At 37.1% G+C, this 25,234-nt stretch overlaps 1 protein-coding gene across 1 annotated transcript in view; it reads left to right on the forward strand.

Moving 5' to 3' along the window:
- The window catches only part of LOC142349115 (uncharacterized), a 630,633-nt gene that overhangs the window by 581,183 nt on the left and 24,216 nt on the right, over positions 1-25,234 (forward strand). The window contains exons 18-19 of the mRNA XM_075400527.1: positions 6,723-6,772; positions 9,284-9,537. Coding sequence (XP_075256642.1) covers positions 6,723-6,772; positions 9,284-9,537 — 304 coding nt within the window. The remainder of the gene's footprint in view (positions 1-6,722; positions 6,773-9,283; positions 9,538-25,234) is intronic.

Below are 25,234 nucleotides of genomic sequence, written 5' to 3' on the forward strand. Positions count from 1 at the left end.
GTTTATTCACTGATACTCTATGCACCCTCTACCAGTAAGAGTTGGGATAACAATATCAAGCAATTAGTGCGCCACATAAACAAACTTAACGCCATTAACCGAATTTTTGGACTATCTTTAGCCCTCGAACAACCAATGATTAGACACAGAAACTATTTTGACACACACAAAAATAAAAAAGAAGCTATCGTGCTGAAGAATACGATACCGACTGTACTCTTTTAAAATTTTTCTTCCTTCGATGCTTGAAAGGTTGTCCTCCCTTCTCCTCATTGGGCCGCCTCCTCACATCTGCAGTTCCTCCCCTCAAGCACTATCTCCTCATCAGCTTCAATCTGCTTCATCTCTCCTTCCGAATTGTCTGAAGCCACTTCCTCCCTTGTGACATCGAGTCTGGACAACCGTTGAAGAAGAATCCCTCTTGACGGAACTCCTCCCTTCTGCTGTGGACATCGCCCACCGACCCCATCAACGCATAATGAAATTCGACTACTGATTGGATTTTCCCCATCTATTGTGGACTACATCACTTGTGCTATCAACAGGTGGGGATCAGACAATAGGCAATGCATCAAACTCCTCGCTTCTGCTTCATAAATTGTTTGACGACCTCAAAGAAAAGGGATAACATTCTTTTCGAGGGCCTTGACCCTGACTAACACAGTTTAACGCCTCTCCAAATTGAAACCAATGGTTGACAATATCTCTTTCTTTTAATAAGATTGCTTCGTCTTTGACTCTTCTCTCCTTGCTTCTTTCAATTTCTCTGTCTCCTCATTTCCAGAATTCAGGTGAGACTCCAAACGTCTGCCTTTAATCTTCTACTGGGAAAACTCCTCGAAAAACAACAATTCCTCTAAGAGACCTCCAACTTTACTTGCAAGCTTGAGCCAAAAATCTGAGTACTTGGTTGTGGTTACACACAGTCCATGGCCACTCCGGTCAATAGGACTGTTCTCATCATCAACATCTCTCACTTTGCTAAGATTTAATAGTTCTGTCCCTCTAATTGGTTCTGGCGTGCTTCCTTGTTCCTGCTCGCGCAACTGTTCCAACTTACTGACATACCACTTCGAATTCACACCACACAATCTCTTTCTTTAGCGCTTACTTACCATGAATTGATTTCTTTTTATCCGTTTCCCGCCATGCGAATGGTTACTCAACTTCTTTGGTTCACAATTAATTTCTCACTCGATTCGCCACTTCTCTTTTTTTCACAATTAGTCGTCCAGAGAAAGTTTGCTCATGATTACTGCCTATCAACGTGATCCTAACCTTGGTCCGTGATGGGCGTTTGTTTAAGCCTGAGTGTTCAAAATCACAATTGCTTCTCGGTACTCTACTAGTACAAGCAACCAACGACGACGGTTTCGTCTCACTTAGAGCTATTGGTTAGATAGCATCTGCTGAAACATTTGTTTCTACTTGACTGCTCTCGCTCACATTTTTTTCCTTCTTTTAGTGGCAACTTATCCTCCTCTACAATTTTATTCAATGAAGAATTTTATTCTGCTGCTCAAGTCGGAGATTCATTGACAAGTTCCATCTTCCGAAAACTGTTCATGATAGGTAACATCAAGAACTCTAATTAGCTGCCAATGAAAAAACCACTTTAAAACACTTTAACCAATGCTTGAAAAGACAGCTGATCATTGAACGGTAAACCACGTTGCTTATCCGTGACCTCGCTGTTTTTTTTCCTTACCACACTGGACCTGACTATTATCATTTATCAATTCAGTGAGGCTGTGAAAATTGCTCGCCAACATCACGACCGACGTCAATACAGCATCAACCGATGGAAATCTGATGCAGCTTCCCACAGCGCAATACTATCACAAGCTCTGCCTAAAACTTGGAACTTTTTCTCTAAATCAACTTTTTCAAACTCGTTTAAAGTTGGAGTACTCTCCTCGATGGAAACAACTAACGGCGCTTGTCCAATCGCCAGTTTCTTCCAGATTGCTGGTGCCACATGTTTAAACTTTCCTTGAAAAGTTCCCCTTCTCGCCATCGTGGTAATTGAAGTCGTTTCTGTTATTCATTATTTGTGCGTAGGTTCCTCTGTTCATTACTTCTGCGTAGGTTCCTCTGTCGATATGCAGTGGCCAAGCTTGAAAATCCAATGAGCTTTTTCATTTGATGTGTTGGCTTTGGTACCTTAAACACAACAGCTGTCTCCCGTCACATAACATCTTGGGAAATCTCGAAGTCACCTCGAGTTGCCCTTGCTATTTAAGTGAAGTGCAATTGTCAAAAATCTCTTCCCAGTTAGCAGTTGACCTGCCTGTTCCACCCAATTCAAAAACTCTTGCTGTACCCCAGTGCTTCATAACCCCTCAAAGAACTCGAGATCTACCTTGACCATCTTCACCTCGGAGTCTCTGGACTATGCCTCTGCGACCTCAAAATGAGCAGCTTCCTGTGTAATAAATTTCTCCTGCAACTCAAATGCTTTAACATTAGTCTCCAACAATGGATAAATAACTGCAAACAGTTTTGGCCGTTTCCCTTTACAGTCATCCGGAGTCATCATTTCACTGAACCTGACTAAAAATTTCTCAAAGTCTATTTGTTTGTGAGTCTATACATCGCCAGGGTCCCAAACTAACGCTTGCGGAATGAACGGAATCATTACTTTTTCCTTCTGACTTGTGTTTCGAAAAGACTCTTCTTCATCTCTACTATGTACAGAACCCCTTTTATCAGCTATGCATGGGCTTCTTCAATTACGGTGTCGATTCATTCAAACTAGCTCTAAGTTTTTCCTGAGCTATGCATTCCAAAAAATTCTTTTGAATTGACTCTATTTCTCTCATGTCGATTTCACCGCTCCCTACTAGAGAGGACAACTCAGGTGCCATGAGAAGTACATCCTTAAGGCTTGTCTCTTGAGCACACCCAAAGATCGCAGGAGGAAGCTCAGTTTCCTCATCTTCACTGCCTTCATAGTCCAAATCACTAAAGAAGAGACGGTCATCTCCTCTATCGTTTGCTAATGCACGGTCCCAATAGTACTCGAATCCCTCAGGTGCGACTACTTTCTCCGACTTTGACTAGAATTGCCCCTGCTCTCCTCATGTAGTCTCTCTGTTCTCTGCTCTTTGTATCAACCTGCGTCAGCGTCTCACAGCGCTGCCGTTCATCCCCTTCCTTTTCAACATGTGACTCTAACTCTCTATCCCCCAATTCTTTTTTCATCAAACTTTTTGCATTGTTCAACTCTTTTACTAGCCTTTCTTCCCTCTACACGCTCCTTTAATAAAATTTTTAAACGACCATTTTTCGAACTCTTTAGAAGCAATGTTTTTCTCGAGCCACTCACCAGTGATCAGAATTATTTCTTGTTTGGTTCTTTGATCCTTCCGATACATAAAACCTACTTGCTTTTCCCTGTTTACTTCTCCCAACATACTCAGACCTAATTGTACTGCTTTCTCCCCACTCAATTGCTGCAGATCTATTAAGTTTTGCTTCATTCCTTCATTGCTTCATCTTGGTTACTGCATACTGTTCTCACTAATTCCGAACCAACTCCACTATGATCAAAATTTTCCTCTGAGTTCTCGCTTAGGGAGTCGTTCATCCTGCTTTGTGCTTGGCCATTCTCACTTTCCAATTTTTCTTCCTTTACATTTCTTCCCTTACTTCTAATAATGTCCGTACGATCGCAGTTTTCTTCCCTACTTAATAATAGTTTTCTCTCAAGGATGTCAAATTATTGTTCTAACGACATTGTCACTACACCAGTTTCCGACAACCAGAATCTGTAGAGTAAGTCCGAAACCGCTCGCAACGCCCACGCTCTCAATAGAGAAATCATTGACACATTGCTTGATCCTCACTCATTTGTGTTGAACAACGTCACAATACAACGTCATGGTAGAACATTCTCCAATCCTCCCAATTCGGGAATTTTTCCTACGCAAAATACTCTACAAATGGGAACGCACTCCTATTCATGATACTAAAAAATTATGTACCTTTTTTGTTTTTCCTCTACTTACTCGTGGTGTTCCTCAGCCCTAACTCTTTCCACTCGTTTTCACAGTCCTCTCTGTCTGAAAAGATCATTTAGCTTCTCACTTCTGCTATAGCCAAATCCTCTTCTCCTATCATCAACAACTTTTCCTCTTAGCTGACTTAATCTGATTTTCCAATCTACGCTAAAGTGTTGCTGCTGTTAAACCAACACTGTCATCCTTTGCAAGCTTCTCTTTGTTGCATCTCTCAGAATTATACTCTCCAATTTGTGTTTCTCTGGTATGGAAAGAAAACAAAAACCGAAGGAAATCTTTGGCCTTCTCAGTCTCTTTCTCTCTCTCTCTCTCTCTCTCTCTCTTTCTCTCTTTCTACTCTATATTCACAAACCTTACACTCAAAACCCTCACTTGCCAAAAACCAGCTTACCAATTTCCTGTTTTAAACTTTCGATACTCTGAACTGTCCTTCTTTCCTCAACAAGAACCAAATAATAACAGGGACAGTTTTACTGAACTTGTTCTCTCTCTCTCCCTCTTTCAATTTAGACTACAACTATTTCTCACGTCTCTCTACCTTGCCTCAAAAATCTCTTGTTATGGGCCAAGACCCTGTAAAAACCTTCGCTAGGAAATCCGATACTCTACAAAATTCTCTGCATAAACTCAGCCTCACGCAACTTACGCTCTTGAGTCAGTCTAATCTTAGTCTCTCAATCTTCTACTCCCAGGAGAAGTTTAGCCGGAACAATACCAACAGTCGAGCTCCAACTCAACTGAAAACTGCTCTGCGCACTCGCACTCTCTCTCTCTCTTTCTCTCCCTCTCAGTCAAGCTCCAACTTGACACCGTTGACGGGTTTTTCTTTATTCTTCACTCGTCGCCGCACAAGTCAACTCTTCTTAACTCTCTTGTTATTCGAAATTGCAAAGTCCATCTTCCAACTACAACCACAGCAGCCACCAATCTACTCCAACGGTCAAGAAATCTCTTGAAAGCCCACCCAGGAGCGCCACTGTAAATTTTTGTACATTGCTCAGTTTTACTAGCTGGAGACAGACTAGCGCCCAAATTTCTAACAAATTGAAAAGGGTATTTTGATGGCTCTCGGACTTCTACTGGAGGTTTCTTTTGTCCCCAGGCTGCTCTTGTTGGCGGTAAGAAACTCTAGTTGGAATAATGAATTGATCCCGGTAATCAAATAACATTAAATGAATAAACAAGAAATTTAAAAGATGACAAATTTAAATCAAATTTCAACCCGAGTTTTAATATAAGAGATTGTTCACACCTGGTAATTTGTAACCAAATTCACAGCTAAAGAGCTACTATTCTTTATCACAACAGAACTTCTCAGCACAGGAATTACTCCAAATAGCTCTCAATTAAGCCGATTGATCTAACTTCGGTGTTCTCTGGTGTTCTGATTTCCAATCGAGCAAACCTATGTTCTTGTTTTATTAACTCAATTCCACTCTCTCAACAAAGTTTTTGTTATCACAAATTCTCTACAGGTCAACTCCTAAGCTACAGCTCTGTTATGGTACCGTTTTGGTAATGTTGTTGTTCTACTCCTTAATAACTATTTAAGCAACAACGTACAAGAAAGTTCAACAAAAGAATCTGTTCACTTCACATTATGGACTACTTTAGCAATGCCTTTCCTACGTAAACTTTGTTTTGACTTCAAATGAACAGTTAACCTGAACAGCTCTTTATACATTGCTGAATTCTACTCAATTTATTCAAACTAAAACAAAGCAGTATCAGACTTATAAAACACTATCCAATAATCAATCGGTCAACCACTCAACCCAAAAAATTAGCTTAACTTGGAAAATTAAAGTCCCCCATAGAATCTATAAAACAGATTCCCAAAAATGACAACGATGGAACTGGCCCCGTGGTATGCACAAAATCCCTACCAAGTTTGATCGCGCTGAGAAATACCTGATGATAAATATTTTTTATAAATTTGATGCTCCTCAGAAAATCAATATTGCCGTTGCTAAATTTCTACATCCACCCCTTTTTTGTTCCTTATTGATGTTGTCAGTTGATAGTTTTGCTGTTTTTAGGACATTAAAACCGCATTTTCATTAGATATTTGTTTTTTTTTAAACGTTTTTGATGTTTTTCTAGCTCTGCTACGATTTGACTTAGACCTATTGGTCTCATAGATTAAGAGCCCCATTATTTATCTGGGAAAATCAACGGTTAACCTTAATCATTTTTTTCAACCGATAATTGAAGGTCTCTTTAGTTTAAATTTTAAAGATTTTCAAAATTTACCTTTTTTGTTTTCTTAAGTTTTTTTTCTTATGCTCATAACTGACACGTGCTATCATCTCTTTAATTAATGGTAAATAACAGTATTAAATGTTTCTAGTTGATACCTTAACGTTATTTTTTCTTTTTTTTACTTTGTAGCTGTATATTAATTTTCCCGAAATTTTGTTCTTCACACTATTTTATGAATTAGTCTCACTGATTAAACATCCGATTGCTTTTCTGCGGAGGTATAATTGACTTTAAAATTTATTTTCCACAGATAACTGATTTTTTGAGAAAAATTGCGTAACACAGGCTGAAATCCTAATTCATATTTACCCAATAAGAGGCGGATCCAGATCAAATCTGTCCATGAACAGACGATCGAGACAAAAACCGATAAAATTGGACAATTGCCCACTCAATGGGTATTTTTTTGGCTTGTTATCTTAATTGATTTCTGTTTAGATACAAATCAGAACATGGGCCTACAGAGTACACTTGACTCTACGCTCAAGGTCAGTACTGCTGCATCCACGCAAAAATTCAGTAGGTCACATTAATGAATGGTCTATGATACATTTGGAGTTTTTTTTTGAAAACTTAATCAGAGAACAATAAAAAGACATAAGAAAATTACAAACACTGCTGGTCGTTACTTTTATTACTAAACACGTGGTTAGGTAGGATGTTGTTAAAGTAGACAAGTGATGAAATATTGTGACGAACAACTTAATTCCCACAAATCTATAACATTTGATTTACACTTTGTTCGGATAAATGAGATAAAATAATTATTCTGGATAAGCGAGATACAAAATCCAAGGAATTAATGCGATGTGCAGTTTTTATTTGTTATAAAACTAAAATTGAACTTCTAAAAAAAAATCTCGAAACGCGAAAAATCATGATTGCAAGGTTTTTTTGAAGCTTATCTAGAGTAAATTGCATTTCGAGTCAAAAGGAATTCATCCAATGGTTGTTTGTTATGCTTAAGTTATATATGATCCGAATCATGAACATGTTTGATCTCTCACTTGGTAAGGCAATTAGAATTCTTCAATAATGGTGAGGTAACATTTTCATTTTTATGGGTTGCAAGAGACCATATATGATTTTTTTTTGTTTCTGAGATTGTAACAGAATTCTCAAACGCACTGTGTTGCTGTTATTTGTCATTTGAGTCCAGCGGGTTTCAAGTACTTTTGTGAGGCCTGTTTTTGGCAGACCAAACTGACGTTTAATTGCTCTCGAAGAGAAGCAATTATTGTAAACTTGTGTGTTTCTTTTTTATGCAAAATGTTCGATTGACCGCTATTTGATTTTTCAAGTAACTTGACTTTTTGTGTTTTGCGTGATTTGAAATTCTCTCTCATTCACAATTTCAAGCAACTCAACTAAGTTGACGGCTTAACCACGTGGCACCGTACAGCCAAAGACACCCCCGGCCTCACTGTTGCCCCAATCAATCCCCTCCTGCTGCAATCACCTAACGTCCCTCCTTCAATTTAGCTAAAGCTAGCCTCACTAACTAAACCGTAGCTAGCTACTGACGAAGCCAATTGCTTGCCGTCGTTCGAGTGCAATTCTTCCGACGTTAGTCGGTTAAGTTTTGTTCAATCAGATAAAATAGAAAACCTGGTTAAAGCAAACTCTATATAAACCCGCGATGGACTGCAAAAAACAAGGCACCAATTTGCGGTGTAAATTGTGTTTCTACAACAATTGAATGTTGAACAATGCACAAGTCACTTGAAACTTATTAACTCATGGTTAAAGGGCTTTGTCGAGCTTATTTGCACTTTATTGTAGTCTGAATTTAAAATTCGATCCTACAATCTTATTTTATTATGCCTATTATTATAAATCGAGATGCAGAACAAGTTTGTGGTTAAAAAGTTTTTTTATTTATTGAGTAAAATGAAGGCAGAAACTTTTACCTTTTTTAGGATTTCTTAGGATTGCAAAACGCTTTTAGGATTGCAAATTTGTTGTGCACGTTTTTGGTTGAGTCTGCAAATATTTTTGTGTTTGTTTTAGTTGAATAGGCAAAGTATAGTTCTGATTCATTTAACAATAATTTGCAACATCAGAATTTCCTATAAATTTGACAAAAATTGGATGAAAAAAGCAGTGCATTTTTTGCGATCTGGTATGCATAGTTTGTTGATTGCTCTCGAGCGAAGTTTGAAGGAGCAATTATTTTAAGCGTATGTGTCTAAATTTGCACTTACGTTTTATTCTAGAACATTCTTTCGAGGGCACTTCTCGAGTGACTTTTTCACATTTGACATCTTGATTTTTGCGTGACCTAAGTTGCCCTTATTTGGAAATTAAGTATGTTACTAAACAAAAAGCAACTGTAAGATAAGATGGAATAGGGCCCTGATAGCCGAGTGGTCAAAGTTCAGTTTGTTACGCCAGAGGTAGGAGATTACATCTCTTTTATGAATTTTTTCACACTCTTAAAAAATTTCTAGTCTTAACTTCCCTCTTGTTTAAATTGCCCCATCTGTACTTCGAGAACAATTTGTCCAGTGTTAGTCGGTTCTTGTTCTTCTGATTAGATAGAACTCACCATCACTGTTGAAATACTGCACAAAGTTAGTGAATTATCACTCAATAAAAATCTCGTGATTAAAACAATTTTCATTGCGTGGAAAGTCATTTTTTGAACTACAGTCTAAGGTAGACCTTTAGAACAGATAACGCAAAAGACATAGTTGATACATTTAAGGGTGTGCTGGCGAACACCTTAGCTCTTAAAAGACAAACCTAAATCTGAGTTCAAACTTATCGTAAAAAAATTCCAGAGAAAATTGTCGATATCTGATTAAGATCTTTTATGATTTCATCAATATCTCACCCAGATTTTAAATCTATAGATCATCAAGATCTTATCGAAATGTCATCAAAGTCTAATTAAAATCTCGTCATGATCTCATCACATTTTATCTACATTTCATTAAGATTTCGTCACAATTTTATCAAGATATTTCAAGTTTCGTTGGAGTGGGAATTGATTGCAGGATGACAGACATTCCTCTCATGTGTGGCACGTGTTGTGGATGAGGAAGAGTGCATTCGAACAGGCAGCTTCTTCTGGGGGAGACAGGGTGGGACAGGGAGAAGGAGCAGGAGTGGTTGCAGGGGGATTGGGAGGGGTTAGAGGAGGGGGTGGGGTGGCAGCGAGACAGGAGAAGTTGGTGACTGTGGGTCATGATGGGAGGGTAATGCAGTGGACATATTCCAAGGGGGTCATTGAGTACGAGACGCTCACTAGGTTAGGCATTAAAACGTTAACAGTATAATCCTTGGGTTTCCTCACGGGGTGAGCAGATATGAATCGTGTAGTCTAGACAAATTCGCCATGATTTAAATTTGTGTGAGTTAATTTAAAAAAAAATGCAAAATAATTTGAGAAAGCGTCTTCGTGTTTCTATTGTACAGTATCATAAGAAAATTCAGAACTGTGACTTGTAAACGGCGATGATCAGAAACTGCGCGACTATTATCAAATAGGAGAGGGGGTTAGAATTATGAACCGTGTGATCCCCAACCAAAAATGGTTTTGATCAGACACTCTAGAGACGAAGTTGGCATGAGGTAAAACTGTGCGCATAACGGTGAAATGGTGCCAAATTGCTTTAAATTGTGCCATGATTCAACACGCCAGGCAGTGGAAAAAACGTGCGGCTCTGATTTGTATTTGGATAGTGCAAAATTGTGATCAAACAAAACTTAAAACATGATTTATTTTTTCTTTCATATAATTTGGTCACTTCAGGCTATTTTTTTAATGTGAAAAGTTGAAGACATGATCAGAACTGCTTTTTGTTGCATTTAATTTGGAACCAAAATGTTTAAAAACTCAAAAATAATTCACGACCAATTCTGCAAAGGAATTGTTTTCAATTACAATTATAATAATGACATTTTTTTGTTGCTTGTGTTAGCTTCCAGTTTATTTTGATCTCCTATCGGAGCTTAAATTTCTCAGTAATCTCCAATTGAAGTTAAAAAATTATAAAATATTCACATTGAATCAGATTAATAGATATATGGTTTGACACAGCGCAACCAAGAGGCACATGCAATGAATCGTCCTTTTTAATTGCTCTCTAACAAAGTTTGCAGCAGTTAGAATGTTCCTGATGGTCACTTTTTTATGTGGTTTATCCTACTACCAAATTTTCACCGGATATTTTTTTCTTTTCATCATGCCACTTTTCCTAGGGGTCATTAAGTTGTTGAACACTTACATTGAAACCCTACACTTTACCAGTTTCAAAGAATGCGATTCCCCCAAAAACTGTGGAGAAGACTCATGGTGTAAGGATTGGTTTTTTGAACCACCAATCCATCTTTACCACTCTTCCATTCGCTTACCTCACCCCTGACACCGCTCGCCACTCTGAATAAATCCGAATTTAGCCTCTCTGAGCTGTAGCTGGCTACCAAAAATGGTCACCACTCCGATTTCATAGTACATTTGATAACAAAAAACCTCCGTCTGTTTCCCCATAATAATCTTCTTTCTCTCGGTTTCCCACCAAATACCTTTCAATTTATTTTTTACCGGTGTCTCAACTGCCATAGGATAAAATCATTCTTTTTGTTAGGCAAAACAATAATACAAGCAATTTTAAGTGTCACCATTTCTAACAGGCGACACATGCAAAAGGAAGTGAAAACTTGTCAATACTTTTTTTCGAAGAGATGATGATGACATAAGGGAAAAGTGTAAACATAATGGTGAAGTTGTGACAGAGTGCTAAATAAGGCGATTAAATACAATCACTATTTGACACTCCAGCAAGTTGAAAAAATGCCCGGCTAAGATTTGAAATTGTATGCAGAGCAAAATTTTGATCAAACAAAAACTTAAAACGTGATGAACTTGACTCTGTTTTAATCTGTTTTACAATTTAGTAATTTTAAGCCATCTTTTTACGAGTTGAAAACATTAACACATGATCATTTGTTTATTGTTTCAATTAAATTGTAATGGCGGCTCGGTAATGTTCGATTGCACATAAGATTCTGACCCCACTCATCCACACTTTGGCATAATTGTCTACCAAATGAAGAACAAATAGCAAAAACCCAAAAGTTTTTTTTGGGGAATCCCAAAAACCAAACAAAAAAGCCCAAATAATTTTTCAAAAAACAGTGCATGAACGAAAAGATAGCCTCCAAAGCAAATATCTCAATTGAGTAAAAAATAACGCATTAGATTGATGAGATATGGCAATATAAAGAAAGCGAGTTAAGACGAACAGCAAAATCAAACAACAACAACAAACATTAATTACATCAAAAACTTTGTCCGTTTTAAAAAACAAAACATAATAACAAAGTCAACGCAGCGTCAGATAAAACTGAAACAAAACAAAACAACTTGTAATTCCCCGGAAATGTTATGGGACCAGTTCATAGTAAGGTTTTGTAACAATTAGACCCAAATGAACAAAAACAGTAAAGTTAAAAAATTCGCGTATTTTTTTTAAAAACAATTAGTTTTAAAGTAATGAAAACCATTAGAAATCAAGTAAAACAACCCATACGCTTACAATTATCAATGCTTCTGTAGAACGGCCTTCAGGCCTGTCTTTATTCAATTTTTTATGCAATTAAAAATGACAATAAAAAACATAAAACAAAAATTCAATTAAAACTTGCCAAAAACGCTGTCGAAGCTGTAAAGCCATATTTTGGCCCTGAAAATATGTTTGATTGCGCCTTCTTCAAACGCCAATAATGTATTATGTGGCTTTTTATTATTGAGACTAGGTAACAAGTAGACAAAAAAGAAAAAAGGCAAAAGTAAGTAAAACTTTTGATTTTTTTTTCGAAATAAAATTACTTCCAAAGTAATGAAAGCCATTATTACAGAAAAAAAACTGAAGAGGTTCGTTTTTTACGTCTAAACGAAGCCCTTAAGACCTGCAATAAATCAGAATATGTCTTGGGTCTACAAAAATGACGTCAAATATGACAAAAATCAAATTTTTTTTACCTTTTTTTGTGAAAAACCGGTGTCGAAGCCAGTAAAGTCCTGACGAATTCTTGAAAAATATTAGCTTTTGTGACACCAATCCATTTTGACACCATCATTTGACACCAACAATGTCAGTTTTGACCTGTAATTAACGAGACTAGGTAACAAAAAGACAATAAAAGAAAAAAATTGCGAAGTTAAAAAGTTTTTTTTTGTTTTGGAAAATAATTGTATTCAATGTCATGAAAGCCATCAGCTATCTACTAATATCAGAATATCGGCTCGTCTGTATTTCTTGGAAAAGTCAATGAAACCTCTCCTTATACAGAGAATTTCATTCGACAAAAATGACAAAGTGAAAACGACAGTTAAAGACAAAATTGAAAAAAATCAATTAACTTCTTCAAGAAAGAAGTGTCGAAGCCCTTAAAACAATAGTCTATATCATTCAAGATTTTAATTTGTTCAGTTTGTATTTTTTTTAACGCCAATGACTTGATATGAGAACTGCAAAAATGTGATAATGTGAAAAAACTATAAAACGTGAAAGACTGGCAAACATCTAAAAATTAAAAAAAGATCTGAAATCTAGTAGTATCGATGACAGAAAACAATAACTTAAGACTTAAAACCGCAAGAGAAAAAAGTTTAAATCAGTAGAAAGAAGAAGCATTGTTTCTTTGCTAACACTGAGCTACAAGTTCACCAAATTAAAAAAAAAACAAAATAAAGAAAAAGTTCATTAAGCAATTTTTTATTTAAAAACCAATTATTTTTAAAACTCAAAACGACCATAAGCGTTCAAGTAGAAAACTAAATGAATTAGCCCAGCGCTGTTTGGAAAGCCAATTAGACCTATCACTCATGAGCTTTGATTTGATATGTTCTGTTCTTTAATTAATATAATAAAGACCAGTTTTTTTTAAAAAGACCGACTAATTACAATCTTAATTCTTTTTGTATTGTAACAGTCCTAGATCGCTCCAAAACAAGCCCTGTTAATGCTGATAGCCATTAGGAAAACTTAATTGTTTGAATGTTATAGGTATAGATAATTTGTTAGTTGAAAACTCAAAAAGATATTCTGCGTTTTTGATAATCAAAGAGTGAAATTAGCAAAAAACAGCAAATTTTTAATTACAAAGCGCTATCAACAGAAGTTGAAGTAGGCGTGGCCGCCTTTTGATTCTACAAGGATTGTATTAGTGATTTTTGGGGTTGTACTTCCGGCAATTTTAATCAAAGTTGACTAAAGAAGCTTATTACGTTTTGTTTTTGATGAAAAAGGCTGATTTTTGAAATATTTAGCCCGAATTTTTGACAAAAAAAATTATATCCAAATAATCAACAATACATTTTTGTCATTAACAATAAAATAAACAACTCTATTTTTAACAATTTTCACAAATTTTAGCAAAATTGACGGAAATTTAGGCAAAAATTCCGGAAAATGTGAATGAAAACAACGGAATTCACTCTACTTTTCTCAGAAGTTTAAACCTCGATAACTCCCTGTAAAAACCAAAAATGAAAAAAAAATTAATAATTCCATATTTCATAGGATACCAGTCTCAACTCTCCACGATAAATATATCCATCGGCGAACAAAAAAAACCCATTTGAGTATATAGTTTCTCCCCCTCAAGAGGGGTCGGAACAAAAATTAATGATCAAATCAAGAACAAAAAGATATTTATATTGTTGCTGATGTTACCTTTAAGCTTACTTCATCAGGGCTACTTTTTTCAGTCTGCAGATAGAATCGAAATTAAAAATTTATAATTATGTTTTTACTGATAAAAAGAATTTCTAAGTTCATCATTTCACACAGCGCAACCATGAGGCAAAATTAAATAGTAGTTTTGATTCGATCTCAAACTAATCGATTTGATTTCAAACTACTTTGTATTAACTATGAACAACATGTTGGTCCTTTTACGCGTCGTCTACTCCGTCCCCTCTCTTAACTCACCTCAACCCCCACCCCGCTCATGACCCTCAATTAAGCTTTAACTAGCTTCTCTAAGTTACACCAAGCTACCGACGGAGGCGACACAGGTGTCAGTAGTATTCATATAGCGCACTAGGAAAGGGAGGGTGATCATGCCATGGGGATAACAGGGTATAAATCCTATGCATGATAATAGGGTATAGATTTGCATGGGGATAATATGGAATGATCCTTAACCATGTGATAATAGGGTATAATCCTGAGTGGGGATATACATGTATAACCGCCGCTCTATTCTTTCTAATTTGGCCGCCCGTATAGTGAACTCAGGCTAAAATTAGTTTCGTATAAATTGAACTGTTATTAAAATCTGAATTAAGGCCTTTCAAATTGAAAGCAGCACACCAAACAAAATAAACTCTATTTCAACTGAAATCAACACACAAAAAACTCTGTATAAAAACATTAGAAATGGAGTTTTACGTTGAAACTACTGTTCGCCGCTACTTTCACTGGCTTCATAATCAATCAGAGAGCAAACACTTTGCTCCTCTTCTGAGCTGCTAGCTCTATAAAAATCAACTATTTGGTCATCGGGGATGTCTTCGTCTTTGATATTGCTTGCATTAATCAGTCGAAGATCGGGCGGCGAATAGTTACTGGCGTTGTCCAGTAGTTGATTTAATCTCTCACTGCAGTGCTTGCGCATTCTTTTAGCAGGGGGTAGTAATGCATTACTTTCAAAGTCCCAATCAACTTGGCTCTCTTTGAACAGTTCGCTAAGATTCTCTCCGCTAAAATCCAAATTTATTTGACTGCCCGATTGATTGGGATCGAACCAACTTAGTGAATCACTATCCCCATTGCTCTCTACATATGATTGTAATGAATAATGCCCGAATTGAAGGGTTGATAAACCGTCGGAACAAGTGTACCGCTTATTATCAGAAGCAGAGAGTGAAACTTTATTCGCTGTTAATGTTTTCAAGACCTGATTTTCCGAGGTTATTCTGGTGTTAAGTGTTCGTATTGGTTTTGACGATAACAGCGTATCTTCATACAATTCATGGGTCAGCAGCCTTTCTGCCGCTTTGGTGACGCCTTTTGCTGACAGCTTACGACAACCTGAAAGAGTTAAACTTTATTAACTTGAAATTTAAAGGTTTTGTCTAGAGGTTACATTGTTAGTTTTCTGCGTGAAAAAAATAATAATACTAACCCTTAGAAGTTATAGAATACCTTTTGGGTTTGAGGCAGATGAATTCCGAAATAATGCCCCCACTAAATTTATCTTTCAACTTCAAGACTTTGCACTTATTTGTATTATTATGGAGTGCATGACCATCAGGGTAAGAAGAAAAGTCAAACTCATTTCTCACATCCTGGGTTTGTTTTTCCAGTTTGTAATATAAATCGTCTGCCTACACCTTGTAAAGCAGACTGTTCATATCTGAAAAGAGCAATCGACAGGAGAAATTAGCCCGCATAAGATAATAGTGGAATCTGTACATGTAAAATTTTGATAGGTCGAGAACGCTTGCACCAACATTTAATGGTGTGTTCCAGTTTATTATTTTCGGCTTCGAGCACAGTGCCGCCTTGTTTTCCCCAAAAATTTTGAATCTTTCAAACTCGAATCTGGACACTACATTTTTGGCTCTTTCAGCATTGCGAGTTATTTCTGCTTTCAAGCGGCGCCTTTTGGATTCTACGGTTTTCCAATACACCGAATTATTCATTAGTCTGTAGTAGTTTTGCGGGAACTTATTTGTTGCACTCTTGCGCATATTACTGTTAAGAGTAATGTAGGGTTTCAGCCATTGTTCTTGATTGAATTGTAGCACGCGGTGCAGCTTAGTAATGCGCATTCCAAGTTGAACGTATAGCTGTAGTAACTTGAAGTGCAAAACAAAATGCTTCTTGTCATACATTGTCTGCAGCAATTTGGAAACCTTTGCCTGGGGTATATTGAACCGCTCTTTTATGTCGATTTGGAATTCGCTTAGCCAGGCATCTAACATTATTTCCTTCACGGACGCAATGGGAGAATCTTTATGTTGGTCGTGAATGCTTGCCGGGTTTTCAAGGTCCACCTCAACGAAGTACCCAATGGTCGAATTTGTTGGCATATTCAAAATTTCACTGATCGAAACTTCATTTGCAAATCGGAAGTTGCCTATGAGGAGAAATTCTTCTTGCATTACACCGCCGTATAAATTATTAGCGTCTACGCTAAATCCAAACGTAGATGGCTCTTCAGGCTTGAACCCTGGAAAATATCGATTATTTGCTTTGAAGTATCCCTTCTCAAATACTGCAGTCATGCGGCCCCTCACTGATGGCCCGATCATGTGTAAGTGTCCCGGTTCCGTCATTAACTCCACACGTGCTTTGGTAATTCTCACTGCAGCGTCCTTTGTCATATTTGGAGCTGTAAAGAATTGGGCTACCTCTAACTTGTAGGTTTGGTAGCTCAGTATTCGACAGTACTCTGAGCATCACGCAAGCAACGCAACATCCAACTTCAGATAGCAATCGTGACAATCCTGCATAGTTCTACATTCGAATATCTCCCACATATGTTTTGCTTTTTCCAATTCCTGGCTGCTAATTGTTATTTTCCCATTATCCAAAGTGTTCTTCCACATCTCAAGTGGAGGCAACTCTTGATCCGCAAACTTTGATCTGTCGCTCATGTAGGAGTAAGGAACATGGACTCCATCATATCAAATTCCCAATCGGGCAGCATTTTAACCAATTTTTTTAACGATCCACTGAATATTTTGTAGGAGTCTACAAAACGCAAGTACTCGTAAATAGGTACAAGTTTTTTTTCAGCCGTCTCGAAAGTGCCCACTTTCACTCCTAACAAATTTGTTATAAATTTCTCATCAGTGGATGGTATCACCTTGATTGCTGTTGTGGGTTCGCATTCTTGAAGACTTAAACAGATGTGATGCGGATCATAATTTTGAATATTATGCCCAATAACGGGAATAAAATTGGGATTTCTCCTCGCTCTGTTGCCTTGACGATGAGCTTATCCAAGAAAGTTGCCGGTAAAATGACAATGATCTAGGTCCTTTTCCTCGTTCTCCAGAGGTTCATTCTTCTGAAGAGTTGAGCGGTCACCGCGATAGAACGGGTACTTGCGTTTCTGCTCGTGTATATCATTAGCAAGCTTATGAATCATTTGCACAAATATTTGCATCCAATTGACTGAGCTGTCCAAATGGCTGAATTTGTGCTGCGGATTACCATGTTCTATGACTGCTATCGCAAATCCACATGGTTCGTGTATTTCAAATGATAGGGTTGATGCACTCTCTGATCTAGCTGGGAAGGACGCTACGGGCTTGAAAATGGATTCGAAATCGAAATAGATAACCAGCGGAGCAAACCAGGTTGCAGACCAATTGTTGAATTTGTATAAATTGTTGCTGGTTGTTGGCATGCGAATAACAGCTGATGGATTGTTACCGCAAACTTCAACATGATCTTTAAATTGTTTAACATCTTTGTGACACAAATAAAGACAGTTCCGGCAGAGGTGTAGAGTTGACCTGAACTTTATGTTCTTGATAAAACAGAAGAACCTGGTTAAGTCCTTAATAAGAACGTAGTGATGTTTGTAACTCTCATAAAGAAGAAGTATTTCAAGAGTGAGACTTGAGGTAGACTTCTTGGACACTCGCATTGAAAATAAATCTCGGTTTTCAAGTCTAAAACTGTTAACCTCTACGTCGTTAAGTGTTTCGAACATTTCGATGTCATTGAAACCCATGGGCATTGCAAACTCACCATCAGGCTGAAGCGATGACATACTTTGATAGAACTCGGGGGATGTTAGCTTTAAAGAGTCATTTCGTCATTCTTCTCCCTAAAAATTGTTGTTCTTTAGATAGGAAGCTGCGACAAAGCTGTAAAGGAAACAGTTGTTGTCTGTATGGTTCCGTATGATGAGGAGAGAGTTGCGTTTTTGTAAATGTGGCGGTAAGTCGATATAGGAAGAGCCGCTGGCCGTTCTCTACTTTGCGAACTCGATATTGACGCGAAGAATTTTTTCAAGCAACCATCCAATTCCAGAAGAGGCAAAGGTGATCAACACAGTGAGCATTTTTCCCACCATTTCTACAAAATTGTCATTTGAGAGCCCTTCAGCGTACACAGGAGTCATCAGAGAGTTAGCGAAGATGGTGAAACGCTCGTCGTCTTCATCAGGCTGATCAAATTGTTTGAGAAGTTGCAGTTCTGCTGAGAACTGAACTTTTTGCGTGCCCGCTGATATTTTTTGATCAATTAACTCCTGAATTCGCTCCTGTTTGAACTTCATGAACGCCTGGAGGTCTCTTGCTAGCAACATTTTGTGATCCGTGGGTTCTATTGAGTAGGACTGCCGACTACCATTGAAAACTGATCGGGGGGTTGAGTAGGTTGAAACTCAGCACAAAAGACTGGAATTGAATGAACTGACCTTGCATGTTCGGCATAGAGGTGCAAAATGTTGAAACCGAGATGGCAAGCCCGAAAACAGTTTGTGAACCTTGAATGTTCAGTTCGCATGTTTTGCTCCAGTTCAGACATTTTCCGAGATGTAAACTCACACAAAGAACAGTGATAAGTTGGTAATTTCATTTCATCTGGATGAATTTTTGTTTCATGGCGAGAACTATTTCCTCTAGTGCTTAGCGCAGAGTCACAATACCGACAAGCAAAAGTCATGACGATAGAATAAAACAACTTGACTTAAATATAACAACTTGAATTGAATTTAGGAAAGAATTGAATGATTCGGAAAACTACTATTGAATTTTGTGGTAATTGCAATCGCTACAAAGTGTGTAACATGGAAGGCATCCTGTATAACAACGTAGTTTGGCTGGCGCCAAATTCAAATATTTGAATTCGTCAAATTTTATTGGTTGAAACTGGCGGGAAATTTTTGGTTCGATTTTTTATTGAAAATAAACGCAAGAAAGATGTAGAACACTTTGCGATTTGAAAACTGTGTGCTAGTAGACCCTCAGAGGGGATATAACGAGTGTTTTTTTTGTGAACTAATTTCAAAAAGTGAGCTAATGCATTTCAAAAAGCGGAGAAACATTTACTTTCTTTTGAGTTTTTCAAAAAAGTACCATTTTAGACCTCTTAAAAAACGGGTGGTTAGAGTTGTCCTACGCTGTCAAGTTGGATGAGCGAAATTGCTCCCCGGGCCAAAAAACAGAGGACCGCACTAAAAAATGCTCTAAAACGGACAGAAAGTTTTTTTTCTGTCAATCATCAGAAATCATTGTCATTAAATGACAATTACAAGACAGAAACATGTGTCTTTTTTCTGAAGCCTTTTTCAATGCAAGGAGTTATGAGAGAAATTGATGCCGTGGGCCCACAATGTGCAAAATGCAAAGAAACTCGATCTAAAATCATTCCTTAGGGTACTTCATATGCTAATTAATGCTAGATGTTAATGTGACATTGATGACCAGATGTTTTGGAAATCGGTGAAGGAGCCTTTTTTTGGCCATGATGCTTATGACCAAAAACATCCAGCATGTTCCCACAAAGACATTGCTGTAAAAAAATCAACTTTTTGCATTAATTGGCAATTATGTTAATTAGTCACCAATTAGCCGTTAATTAGGCGGTAATTATCTCAGTAACGGTTAGGTTAAATCTGACCAGCGTGATGAGATGTTTTGTAGCACACAGTGTGGTGAGGACCTCTGCATCATCAGTTTCTTCACAAGTGTTTTTTGAAGACCTCATTTTTGGGGTCAAAGGTCAGAGGTCATCTATCAAAAAAAATTTTTTCTTTTTTTCAAATTCTTTTTCACAAACCTGCTTTTTTTTACCCTGTTGAACGAGAGCCCAAAGCTACAAGTTGCTGCTAGAGGACGTTAAATTTTTTTTTAACAGAGCCTAATGACATCATTTTGGTTTTAAAATGCAATTTTGTTAATTTTATTTCTAATGGATTACAACTTTTCGACAACTTTTCCAATTTATGAATTGGTTTCAGAGTTCATATGCTGCTACTGTTTTGACATATTGTTAACAGATCTTTTGAGCCAAAGAGTGCACACATTTTGCAGAACAGAAAATGTGTTAATTCTGTATAACTTTAGGCTTAACAAACAGATGTTTTAAAATCTTTTTGATTCAGAAGTCTAATTGTGGATCATTACCACAAAAACTAAACAATTCCTACTGATTGCAGAACATGAATGCATGCTAGGAAAATAATATCTCGGATTGCGTCATAGGGGTAAGTGAAACTCTTCACTGAGCAAGTCCGAACTTGATCACTTACTTGAGTTTTGTTTTTGTCTAATTTTTGAATAGAAACAAAAAACGGCTATTAAAAATGTTGTATTACAATATTGAGAAATAGAAACGTAGTAATTTGTATAACACACACACACACACACACGCACAACTTAACAACTCAAAATTGAAACAGTTTTTTATATGAAATCAAAGTTTCAAGTTTTAATTAAGTTAATTTAATCGAAGATTTTTCTGGTCGTCGCTTTTTTGGTGCACCGCTAACGTTTGGAGTCTCTGAACAAGTGGGTGTTTGAAAATGTTGCTCAGAGCCTCTCGATTTGGCGTTTGAAAAGTTCGTCTGGACAGAACGTTCTCGTCAAAGCTATTGAAATTGTTTGCAGGGTTGTTGTTGTTGTGAATTCCAGCGAAGAGAGATGGGCTATGTGTCGGCGTAACAGTTGGACTTGGGTCAACTGCTGGTGTTGTGGGTAGACTAGCTAGTGTTGTCTGACTGTCTGGTAAAGATGGTGAAGTTTTTATCCCCCAAAAATTGCCAAGATCATCGCAAGTTTGATAAGCTCCGAGTTAATTTTCTAACAAAGGTACGCAGTCACAGTCGTACCGGTAGAAAAAACGTTTTATTTCATCAGGTAATGTGTCCATAATACAATCTTGAAATGCTGGCAGCACGTTTGCAGGTAGGTGGCCACCAGCAGTAATAATAGTGCTTTCAGATGGTTCAATGCATTTATATGAAGCTTTGGAAGAAGACAGTGATGGTAAACGCGCCACACATCGTCTTGTTTTCGTTGTTGAATAAGAACCACAAAATTTTCATAAACTGTCTGATAAACTAGTGTTCTTTCCCAAGTGGCCTCGGACTCTGCGAGAAATTTAACTGACCTTTTAAAAGTTTAGTGTTAAAATAGTTCAGTTAAACAGATTCAAATTTGTTGCGGGAGACAAACTGCAACTTGACTCAACAAATATATGAATGCCGCCGAATTATAGCTCAGGGTGTCTGTGTACAACTTTTGCAATAGTTTCACGTAAGTTAGGGACTCACATCTGTTTTTAATTTTGAGCCAACACACACACAATTTTAACTTCAGTGTACCAAAAATTGTTATGTAGGGTTACATCTGTTTTCAATTAACTGTTGTTATATATTGTGTTGAATGTGTAGTTTCTTATCTGAGGTCACACGTGCTTTTAATTTATAGTGTATATGATTGGTTAAGGTCTTTGAAATTGTGTTCAACATGTAAGTTTATTATGTGAGGTCGCATCTGTTTCTAATTTCTAGTTTATATGAGCGTTTCATGCATGTGAAATTGTTCTAAAGAATACATTCGTGCACTATATGTTTGCCATAATAATCGTAATGAGTGGACTCAAGTACGCCGTAGGCGTATTTGAGACTGTATTCGCCAATCATTTGTTTTCAATTGAGTGTTTGATTACACATTTGTAATCCAAGCTTGCCGCCGCCATTGAGTTGGAGCGTTCGCAACTTTATTTGAAAGAGATAAAATTCGGTTGCAACATGCATTTCACTTCCACTAAAAACACAGAATTTGGCGATTGTTATTTCGAAATTTCGAAAACTATTAAGCGTTTAATCAGAACAACTGTGGAAACGTATGAAAGGAGGGGGACCTGTGTGTTACTAAAATTGTTCAAGAAAGCGGAAAGCGATTGTGAATTTCAGCAGAGAGTTTCTCTAACTGTTCAAGAATTGGAGAACTTGATTGAAAAGTCAGCTGATATACGCTCTCAGTTCACAGAAGAGGAATTAACGAAACCACCTCCAGCAAAAAAACCACGATTCCAAGAAAAATCAGAAGAAATTTTGAAGACCAACACCAGCAACAAAAATGGTTGAGGCGATTGACGAGCGCTCACCATATTACTTTAAACAAATTCAAAAACAGTTCAAGTTTCAGATTGTTGAAGAGAAACCTACCCTTTCTAACACAAATGTTTATGCAGTGTGTGCCCATTTTGATTCTGAGTTTTGCGGTTTAGTAACTAACCATTATCACGTTTTGCTTGATACAACAACTTTCGAAAAGGAAACTTTGAAACGAAACCAGAGTTTTCCTGTATCTTGTATTTTTACAACCTTCAAATTCTTATTTTCGACTGCAACAATTTTGGAGACTAATGGAGGCGTTTTTAAAAAGCTCAAATTGGTGGTTGAATTCAACAGCTCCGCAGATAAAGTTGACTCACAGACAGTACGCAAACAACTGCCAGCTTTTGCCAAAAAAAAAATTGAAAAATAGCAATGCAAAACAAGTGAATATGAATCAAAAACCCTGTGCGAAGATGCCAGAAGTTGCTCGAAAGACTATCTACAACGCCCGTCCTCCATCGAAACAAATTCAAACTGATTTTGTTAATAGTGAAAATATCCGAAGAGTTGAAAACATTTTGTCTGGTCCTCATTCTGTTGCTTTTTGTCAAATTATGGACATTTTTGTTAGTGGATACGGAAAACTTATTATTGATACTGATTTACTGAGTGTTCAACTTGTGTATGAAGAAAAAAATAAATTTTGAAAAAAAAAATAACTTATTGCAATCAAGGAAGGGTTAATACATCATATGAAAAGCAAAGCGAATTAATTGAGCATCACTCAGTTTTACAATTTTTTGTGCATTAAGAATATAATGAGCAATATAAACGCAAAAAAATCCACAAAATTTTGAGTTTTTACTTTGAATTGGCTGATCCTTCAGTAAATGATAAATTTTCGCATTTTCTTCTAGAGAAATTTTTCTTTGGTAGACTTCTTTGTATGACGAAATAGACTGTCCGGGAGGATCAGCAAAGAACAATTGATAGCCTTCCGTTTTCTGGCACAATACTAACCAATGGGTACCAAAACTTTCTGCAGTTGCTGCGTTAACAATTAGGAAACTGATTGGTTTCAACTTTTGGGGAAAATTATTTGCAGCGAAAACATCCAGAAATTTATGCCTGAGTAAGGCACATCTCTGAAATATATCATTGATATCATCTTTGTCCATTTTTAGTTTGTCAAAATGTGATTCTTTGATACTCTTCATGCACTATCAACAAAAATTGTATTAGCTTTTTCACCAACAATGAAAATTTCGATATTGTTTGGTAAGGCCACAGAGAATTTTAACGCAACATAAATTGAACAGTTTGTCAGCTCAGGGTGAATAAAGTCATGGGATGCTTGTTGGGTACTGGTCAAATCGAAAAACTTTATGAAATGGTTGGAGTAATCTGTCAAAATTATTCCATGTCCAATATCAATGTAAGCTAGATCCGATATTGTATTAAAGTAAAGACGTTTCTCGTCAGCTGTAAATTTTGGGATATCTGCCACAGGAAAACCGGTTCGATATACATAATATCTGCTCTAGGTTGAATTTTTGAAAGTGAAATGGATTTTGCCGGTTGTTACCAAGTAAAAATTCATTTGTATTTACGCAGATCGCCAGTCGGCGGATTGGTTCTCTCGCAAATATATCTTCTTGTTTCCAACTGTGATGGCCCGTTGAAGCCAGAGGGTTTTTGTGAGAGTTTCAAGGTAAAGATAGGAGGCCGGACTACTCAATAATGTTTTTTCAATGGCAGACACAACAGTGTCATTAAGGGTCATCCTCCGCACATATAAATTAGCTTCGACAGTTTTTACTTTGTATTGTTTCGCATCATCATCAGACAATATAACAAAATCATCAATTGAGCGTCTGAATGCAATTCGAAGTGTCACACCACGTAGCAGATGTCTGTCGAAGCGAAAAAGTCTACAGCAGTTTTGCCATAGAATGTGCATTCAGCTGATTGTCTCAACAAAAGTTTTCTTCTGTTCACTTCTGCAGTTGATACCGTTCCCGGGTTTTCCTCATAAGAGTAGCCCTGACAGGCCAGCCATGTTTTTTTTGCATCTTTATTATGTGAGAACTTGGTCTCAATGAAACTTTTGTTAGCATAATTTCCGTTAGCGTTTGAAATGTTTAGTCCGTTGGCAGACACCACTGTACAATCAGAGAATAGTGAATGTAACACATTATTGCAAAAGTACTCAGAATCTGTTTTCGTAATGTCAGCGGCGGCTGTAGTGTTGTATTTCAAATCAGCTTCTGAAGACTGAAGGTTTTACATTTAACTTCGAGAAAAATTTTTTGTAAATCAATGGAATTGTTTTTGTCACCAGCGACTTCAAATTCTAACATGGGTCCATTTGGGCTGTAGATTGGACCCAATTTTTGAAAAAAACTACCATCAAAAGTCACAAAAAAGAGGGCTTTTCAAATAAATCCAATGAGCTGTGAGTTGCTTCTGATGGTAACAAATTAGCGATCATCTTACACTTTTGCAAAAAAATTCGACCGACTTCTTTTTGGTTCTCTATGCGTTGAAATGGTCTTTTTGTGTTTATCACCTACTTTCATTGGCTTGCCTCTTATTGATTTACTCCAACGCGAAGTGATTCGCCGAGAGCCTCCTGTCTGTTTTTAACAGTTTTTGAAATTGTGTTCTTAATTGCTTGTTTAGGAGATTTTTTGTTGCCCACTACATCCAGAATCTCTGGTACCCTTTGTTTCAGGAGCTCTTTTTTGATACGTTTAGCAGTTGGCAAAATGAAGCGATGTGCTAGGGGCAGTGCAACACGTCCAATTCCTGCACTAAAGCGCCAAAACCACTTCCTCTTTGTCGATAATGTCCAGAGAAATGAGGCAAAGGCGTCTCTTGATTAGCATAGTAGGAATCCGTTT

Source organism: Convolutriloba macropyga, chromosome 11 (assembly GCF_964194025.1).
Source record: "Convolutriloba macropyga chromosome 11, txConMacr16.3, whole genome shotgun sequence".
In the NCBI taxonomy this organism is placed as follows: Eukaryota; Metazoa; Xenacoelomorpha; order Acoela; family Convolutidae; genus Convolutriloba; species Convolutriloba macropyga.